This window comes from Triticum dicoccoides, chromosome 1A, assembly GCF_002162155.2.
Source record: "Triticum dicoccoides isolate Atlit2015 ecotype Zavitan chromosome 1A, WEW_v2.0, whole genome shotgun sequence".
Lineage (NCBI taxonomy): Eukaryota > Viridiplantae > Streptophyta > Magnoliopsida > Poales > Poaceae > Triticum > Triticum dicoccoides.
In genome coordinates, this window is record NC_041380.1 from 140,454,774 (window position 1) to 140,463,255 (window position 8,482).

At 50.0% G+C, this 8,482-nt stretch overlaps 1 protein-coding gene across 2 annotated transcripts; it reads right to left on the reverse strand.

The window, feature by feature from the left end:
* Positions 1 to 358: 358 nt before the first annotated feature.
* Positions 359 to 2,485, reverse strand: LOC119367606 (transcription factor TGAL1-like). 2 transcript variants are annotated; one of them, XM_037633089.1, is made up of 8 exons: positions 2,298 to 2,485; positions 1,968 to 2,048; positions 1,816 to 1,875; positions 1,637 to 1,714; positions 1,488 to 1,539; positions 1,179 to 1,404; positions 759 to 1,001; positions 359 to 657 (listed from the first exon to the last, which is right to left on the reverse strand). In XM_037633089.1, the coding sequence occupies exons 1-8, from the start codon at positions 2,361 to 2,363 to the stop codon at positions 609 to 611; spliced, it is 855 nt and encodes a 284-aa protein (XP_037488986.1). In that variant the 5' UTR covers positions 2,364 to 2,485; the 3' UTR covers positions 359 to 608. The 2 variants fall into 2 exon arrangements, with proteins under 2 accessions (XP_037488986.1, XP_037488981.1); XM_037633084.1 differs by having other exon boundaries at positions 1,133 to 1,404.
* Between the last annotated feature and the right edge of the window lie 5,997 nt (positions 2,486 to 8,482).

Sequence of the window (8,482 nt, forward strand, 5' to 3'; positions counted from 1 at the left end):
GGCGGGGTGGCGAGGCTAGCACGCTCGGATCTGCACGTAGGCGGTAGCGCGGTGGCTGGCGTGGCTTTCGCTTCCCTCAGCCAAGGCGGGGAGCAAGGGTGTGCCGGTGAAGTGCATGCACTCTTTCCTGAGCCGAGTGTGCGACGACGTCCGTCGAATGCGGTGAAGGCAACATCCATCGACGGCACTTGAAGAATGACGAGGGAGCGGGGACGGCGGCGGCGGGTTACACCGGAGCTTGGCGCTCGGACGGGCGGTCGTTGGCTTGGTAATAAAAGGGTCCACCAACAAAAGTCGAAACGAGAGGACGTTGGATCGAAAAACCGAGGGTGGGGGAGGACGGACAATATTACGGCAGGACGTTGTACCCATTTTTAAGTAGTAGGGATAAAGATAGAGATAGAGATTTGTTCACTAGTTATTTCAGTTCATATGCAGTCCATAGTACTACGTTCTCTTTTGCTTTTCTCGAATAATAATAATATGTCCGACTGTGGAAACTCAGTTCACTCTGGTCGTCGGACGTGCGATCCAGAGAGAACTCAGGGCGCGCATCCGGGAGAAGTAGTCGCTGACCACGAGCACCGCTCGTGCGCACTGACGGATGGTCAGTTCCCGCCGCGTTTCCTCGAGAATCCGCAGTCGCAGATCATCAGCCTGAGAAACAGCAGATCACCGGGAAACAGTTCAGGAAAAACCCTGCATCTGAAGCGCACACGACTGTTCAAACTGAACACCCATGGCCTGCGCAAGTTTACCTGCCGCAGGAGGCCTTCCATGGCGCCAAGCTTTCCCACCGCCGCCGCCATTTGGCCCGTGCAATCATCGTCGGAGCAGCTCTGGGACGACGATCCTGCCGCCGCGATGGTTTCCGTGACCGACTGTCGCAGCGCTTCCATCTCTCTCGAGAGTGCTTCTTCGGCTTGCAGGGAGGAACGCCGCAGGACATCGATACTGTCGAGCTGCTTCTCGGTGAGGGGCTCCAGCCTGCTCGCGAGCAGCTGCAGCGGTGTCATGGACGCACGTCAGAAAGAGGCAAGGGGAAGCGCCTGTTTGGTGTTTGCTCAACCCAAAATTGATCGAAAATACTAGCAGAATCTGTCGACAAGCTTCGACGATCGATGGTCGGAACCTTGAGAAGCTCGGATGGCCGGAAGCCGCCGAGCCAGAGGAAGCACCTCTCGACGGGGGTCGTCCACGTCCCCGACAGGACGCGGAAGGCGTCGGCCTTGGCCGCGGCGCCCTTGAGCCTGAAGATCTCGTCGCAGCGTGCCATGACGGTGTCAACGATGGCCTGGAGGTCGCCGTCTCCGGCGTGGGCGCTGACGGCGGCCCTGAGCTCGTCTGCCTGCTTGTGGTGCTCCTCCAGCCACCGTGCGTATTCCACGTAGAACGAAGAAGCTCCTGGAGACCGAGAAATGGTACTAAATTTTTACGCAAGAAATAGAAGAAGCAATCCCTGGACAGTAACAGTGGTTTATTACTACCGTCTCCGTTCTCTGAATCAGGCTGGTCCCCCAAAGTAGAAACGAGAAAGCCCTGGATAAGATAAGCAAAACAAATTACCAATATGTTGAACAACATACGGGAATGAATTCTGTAAAAAAAATGGAGAGATGAAGATGAGCATGTATACCTGTTGGCGAGCACGCTGGAGCTCCTGCTCCAGATGAGCAAGCCTCAGGCCGCTGCTCTCGAGCTGCTGGACATATGCCTGAAGAGGGCCATGGAAAGGATGAACGGATTAAGGTTCCAAGCTAATCCTTGTACTCCTGGCATATTGTTTACCAAATGATCGCACTACAGTAGTCGTACCTTTTTTCTTAGACGGCTTCTCCTAGCAGCTTCACGGTTTTGGGCGAGGCGACGGAGCGTCTGTGAGTCAACCAAGAATCAGAAGAAATCACAAATACTCCGTATTTCGCAGCTGAATGCACTGGAGTTTTACTGGTCCGTCGTATCCATACCTTTGGACCTAGTTCACCATTTGATCTGTCACCGGAATCCGGAGGCGTGAGCCCAGCAGCAGCAGCATGCCCTTGTTCGAACTGATGATCAGTAGAGACAAGTTCAGTAAACATCATGTGTAGCAGCAGTTTGCTGTAACAAAACATTGCAGAGGTTTTTTTATTTTTGGAAAAACAGTTTCTGCACATGTGCGTTCAAACCCAGCCATCAAGGCTCATCAACAAGATCATTAGGGAAACTCCACAGCTACCGCTACAGAAACTGAGGTACACAACATCGAAATCGAGCGCGTATGTAACAGAGTTGACGAATGTGCTAGTGATCAGTACCGCTTGATTCTTGTCGAGGTCTGGGTCCGTCGATGTGTCAGTCCCACCAGGGCTTGCGCAATCCATGGCGAAGCTAGTACCAATCTACTAGAGTGAGCAGCGGCAGAAGAAAGCAGAGAGAGTTGCACGGGCAGCAACAGATCATTGGTCCTGGAGAGGACTGACAGGCAATTATATGCAGCAGCTGCGATCAGGAGACCGGAGTGACACATGTGACCGACAAATCTATGGGTGCGGCGAGCAAGCAAGCACGCAAGCGAATATCTTCCCGGTATCTTTCTTCTTCGAAGTGAGATATCTTGCGGTATCTCCTTGCGATCAAGGACGGTGGGGATAATAATGTGTGTGTATCTAGCCATCTAGGCGTACGTCTAGTTGCATGCGCTATATATGGCGGCAGATACAGAGCCCTGTTAGCATGTACGGATGCAGAATCGGAATCGATGCGCACGGCTTAGCATTGGTTGACAGTCATTTTACATACATCCACGTGTTTAGCATCGTTTCTTTTCGAGATCATCATAAAATGCTTTCTTCCTTTTTTAGTTGCTTTGGCACATCACTTTTTTTTACCTACATGGTACATATAGCACATATACATCGTGGAGCACTGAAAAGGCCATCATGCATGCTGCATGGGTGTCTTTGTGCTAACGCGTTGCCGACCGATGGTGTGGGTGGTCCGTGGTCAACATGATGCCATTGTTTCTCTGCCACGTGCAGCCGTGCGCTCCAATGAAGCAAACCGGAGGAAATTACCAGTTTACCACAAACTAGATTATAATTTTTTTTATGAAAAGCAATGGTGTTCATTTCATTGAAGAAACAGACATATTACATGAATAACAACAAAAAAAGACACATTACAAAGCCTTGAGCCAACAAACCCACAACAATACACACAGGAACAAAATAACATCACCACCACAACACCACACCCTCGAAGAGAAGGAATTCGGCTTCAAGGATCACAAAGTCTCGACAAGCGGATGGAGGTCTTCGGCTTCCACCGTCATCTAACCAAGCAGCGCGTGGTTGTCTTGTTCCACCCAATAACACCCCTCAAAGGAGAGGGAGGAGTGTTGTATGTGAACGAGGTAATCCGAGAAGGGTCACACTCACTAACCCGGCTTCAAATGCAATCATCAAACCTGCCTACCAAAAGATCGAGAACTCGGATCGCATCTGCCTAACACCAATACCACCAACCACCGCCTACCACTGGTACCTCCAACCGGTAGCCACTCCTAAGACAATGCCCCAAGAGGAGAAGTGAGCACGCAGGGTTGCCGTCCCGGACGAAGAAGCGAGCATGATGCCTCGACGAAGCCTTCAAGAAGGAAACGAATGCTCTCATACATTGCCGTCATTAGTCCTGGACACAACTTGGAGCAAGGCCTTAGAGCAACTCTAGCAGACCCCGCATCCGGCGCAAACCCGCATAATTCCGGCGAATATACGGGCTCGGCTCATTTTTCTGGCCAGACCAGAGCCCGCATCGGTGTCCGGCCCGTAAATTTTTTTGCCGCAGCCCGCAAACGCAACCCCCGAGCCACTATAACTGTGGGTTTGCGGGGCAGATGCGGGTCGAAACCCAATCCTCCCATCGCAGCGTTCCCCTCCAATTCCCCACCGCGCCGCTCGATTTCTCGCCGCCGGCGAGCCTTGAACCACCATGGCCGACTCAGGGGATAAGGTGGAGCGCCGCCGCCGCGCCAGATCTGACGTCGCGCGCAAGCGGGGGGCGCGTCGGTGGCTCAACCAGGGTGCCCGGCCGCCGCCGGCATTCGACCGACGCGAGCTCGACGAGTTCGAGCTCGAGCGCGCCCGTCGCCGCCGCACCTCCTCCGGCAACTGGTCCGCGGGGAGCTCATCCGGGCACGGGTCCGCGGGGTGCTCATCCGCGGGCACATCGAGCTCGCGGCTCGTTCCGGTGAAGAGGGAGCCGGAGGAGGCCGTGCCCGATGCGCCGCCGCGCCGAGGCATCATCGGACCCGAGGACTACCTTCCACCGGGGCAGGAGGAGCTCCTCGAGCGCGTCGTCCTCGAGCGGTTGGTGAGGGATCAGGAGGAGATGGAAGAGCGCATCCGGCACGAGCTCGAGTACGAGCGGCTCTTCCTCGAGACGGGCCTCACGGCATCGCAGGCGCACGCATCGAAGGAGCCCGACCTGCGCGTGATGAAGGAGGAGCAGGCAAAGCTCTTCGTCGACCTCGACTCCGACTCCTCCGACTCCGACTGATCGCCGCCGGTGGGCAGCTACCGCAGGAGCTCCGATGAGCTCAATTTTGTTGCAGTGGTGCGGTAGCGTAGGCCCTGTCTACCATATCTAACCTTTATGTATGTATGTGGCTTGTATGAACTTATATGCGAAGAAAAACCATATATGCGAGCGAGCTCCGGTGAGCTATTGCTTAAATTTCTCGCGCGAAACAACTTTTTTTAAAATTTAGGGGTTTGTTTGCGGTTTCTAGTCTGCCGCCGCAAATTTCGGCCTGCATAACCGCCCCCATGTGACCTGCAAACACATTTTGCAGGTCGGCAAAATGCGGGGTCTGCTAGAGTTGCTCTTAGCCTAGCATAGTGCCACCGCCTCTCGCCCGAGCCCATACCGGTCATTAGGCGGTTCCCATGGGCCCCACGTGACCAGGGGTGTCTGTGTGGCCCCTAGCCCCATCTTCTTGCTTTGTGGGTCTTTTCTTCTTAAACAATTTCCTGATTTTTTGGTGATTTATTGAGCTCCAAAAAATTATTTTCTAGTACCATTTTATCCAGCTTTCCGGTAATTTTCCTCTTCGTGTAATTCATGCAAATTGAAGGGAAAATGCATTAGAATTGAGCTACAATGTGGAAAATGCCAATGATAAATAGGAAATTATAATAGAAAATAGTGGTGCAAAATAGCCGTATCAACTTCCCCAAGCTTAGTACTTGTATCCAAGCGAAAACCGAGCTTAGTAAACATGGTTGCGGGTTTATGAAGTGGGGAATCAATAATAAAAGAATATGAAATTGACAACATCACTATTTACTCTCATGATTGAACATTCTAAATAACAATCATTTCTTACAAAACTTCTTATAAGGAGGTCATGACACCCTAAAAGTTTCTCCAGTATAACAAACCATGTTCTCAATCATTAAAAAAATTGTATTCCTATTATTTTTTTCCATAACGGTCTATGTGAGAGTTGTTTGATCAACAAACATCACAGGCTCAACTATCTTTTAGTCTTTGCATAATTATCTAGCACCTAGGAGCAATTTTTTTAGAATAAATGTGTTTCAACTAGACACAAAGTAAAAAAAATTAAAGTTTAGCAAGTTCTTAGTTTCTCAACTTATTTTCTCAGGGATAATGTCAACAATAATGAATCGAAATAATTGTGCACATCAATAGTTTACATGGTCATGGATCTTTCTCCACCATGCTATGTTTACCTTAAGAGTTTAGAAGGAAAAATGTATTAACTCAACATAAAAGTAAAAGATAGGCCCTACGCAGAGGGGAGCGGAGACTGGCATGTGCTATTTCGGTTTTGGTTGCCCACGAGATTACTGAAAAAGTAACCTTACTTTACATTGCCCCATATGATGGCGCCCATTTGCGTTATTATTATGGTTTTACACCTCATCACAAGTTTGTGTAAAGGTTCAATTCCCTTCCAATAAAAATCATACTTAATTAAAATGGCAACATTGATGCCTACACCGATAATGACTTACTTGGAAGGCCTTTCTTGACCCATAGGTATGCATATTCGACGCTCGGGAATGAAACTGGGTTTCAGGTTTTTTGGATGCACAGGCAGAATCCATGCTTAGTGCATGATTTAGTCTAGCAAAGGTTGAACTAGATCATGCATGTTGGAGGATCCATGATATATTATTTTTTTCTCATTTCCTTTTTTCCTTTCTTTCTTTGGTTTTCTTTGTTTTTCTTCGGTTTTCATCGATTTACTTCCCTTTTTTCCATTTATTTACTTTTCCCCTTTTAACACATACATAACGTTTTCATACACCTTGTACATTTTTTTATTATACACCAGGAAGAACTTTTATATAGGTTAAACATTTTTTAAATACATTATTAACATTTTTCAAATATATGTTATCATGTCTACTTTTTCATACACAATGTACATTTTTCGTATGAATCTATATTTTTTTATACATGTTTAACATTTTCTAAATACACAATTACCATTTTATTCTAGTACATGTTCTTGAACAGTTTTCAAACATGCGTTAAACATTTTTCTAAATACATGTTTAAACATTTTTTTTCTGAATGATATGATTTTTTTCCAACTACGCACTTTTTTTACATATTTTTTGAACAAGTGATTTTTTAAACATGGCATATATTTGTTTTGAATGTTACTAAACATTATTTAATCACATGAATAATGTTTTACACTGTATAACATTTTTTGAAATGTTACAAACATTTTTTTGGAATACGTCAATATTTATTAAATGTCACATAGTATTTTTTTGAAAGTACAAACATTTTCTAAAATTTGAGCGAATATTTGTCTACACTGCACGAACACTTTTGAAATGTGTGACGAACACCATAAAAGAATAATTTTCCATATTTAATAGTTTTCAAAATATATGAAAAGTAAAAGAATACGCGCGTGAAGTGAGCATGACGAACCCACGTGACTGCTTGGCCGGTCCACTACAAACTCCTGTAGGTGAGCCGAGCTACTATCTCGCCTCAAGCGAAACATAGCCACTCCCTCCAAACACGCCTTTAGAGCATATCCAACCGTTTGCCCTCCTAGCGCACCCGACGAATACCTTTTGGCGTTTGCGTCGACGTTTTTTTTGTCTTGGGGGCGGTCGAGTTTTCAGCCGTGCCCCCAGGTTTCGGCCCTCAAACGCCCAACAAATTCGAAATTGTCTTTCCCGCTGGCAAAAAACACCATAAGTTAGGTGATCGTCATGCCACAAGTCGACGATCATCATGTCACGGGTTCGGCCACCAAACATACCCAAAAGTTCGGCGATCAAAAGGAAGAAATCATAGATATGGAACGCATCAAACGGCGGGCTCCTCTGCCGTGGGACTGGCCGGGGTCGTCGTGGGCGCAATCGGGCTCATCATCGGCGTGGCTTCTATGTCTGGGCTAGTCGTCGGCATCGGCACGGCTTCATTGCTCAGGATGGGCGTCGACGTTAGTGTCGTCGTGGGCGTAGGGGCGATGGTCGCTGCCGGCCCGGGATCTGGTTTAAGATGAGGCCGCGCTCCGCCAGGTACTGCGCCTTCACCTGCTCGTCCATCGTCAACATGTCTGACGTGATCAAGAACGCCAGGTCGGCGTTCCTCTTCTTCGCGACGACGTTGGTCATGAGAAGGTCGAGCTTGACGTCCTGCTTCATCATCAATGCCAGTGTTGCTGAACTGTGGCGCCGCCCCGTGCACGAAGGGTAGGTCGCCCCGGCGCAGAGGCAGCGCAGGCTAGGCTGAGGCAAGCGGCGAGTAGTTGTACTGGGCGTTGCTGCCGGCGGTGAACGCATGGGAAGGAGTGCACGGGTCGGGGTTGAAGCCAGAGGGGGAGGTACGTAGCGGTGCGCCATGCGGAAAGGTGATGTTGGGGTTGAAGCCACCATGCGCGTCGCCGTCGGAGTAGTCAGACGAGGGTGCATTCCCCCATGCGGGCGACAACAAGTTGGCCGGTGACGCGACGCTATGCTGGCTCCCCCACGCTGCTTGTGCGCAGTGGCCGGCCGGAAGGTTCATCATCCCCGCATGAGACGCCTTCCCCTGCTCCGTCATCGCCGCCACCGCCGCGTCCCTGGCCCTCTTGGTGATGAGTTTGTTTCGCCGGTTGGTGGTGAGCGCCTCCCAGCGCCGAACATCCGCCCTCCACTCGGCGTTCGACATGCCCGGTGGCCTTGCCATCGGTGCCCTCGGCTTCCTCGGCTCCAGCTGGATGGAATTGGCGGCTAGGCGAGGGGGCGCATATTTCTTCAGCGCATGGCGCCCGAATCGGATGAGGAGAATGGCGGGAGCGGCAGGAGAAGGGGGAAGGGAAGCAATGGGGAAATGGAAGGAAAGGGGAAGAAAACGGCGAGAAATCGACCAGTGTCATCGACTGCGAAGACCCACGCGCCTTTTCGCTTCAGCCGGCGCCCCAGGCGTCCCTTAGTTCGTTGGGTTCGGCTCGGATTCT

Bases quoted from the DNA above. Each gene is read 5' to 3' on its own strand.
- LOC119367606 (XM_037633084.1), bottom strand. From the start codon at position 2,363: ATGGATTGCGCAAGCCCTGGTGGGACTGACACATCGACGGACCCAGAC. The intron at 2,049-2,297 runs GTACTGATCACT...ACTGATCATCAG, and splicing joins ACCTCGACAAGAATCAAGCG to TTCGAACAAGGGCATGCTGC. The intron at 1,540-1,636 runs GTATACATGCTC...TATCTTATCCAG, and splicing joins TCCAGCGTGCTCGCCAACAG to GGCTTTCTCGTTTCTACTTT.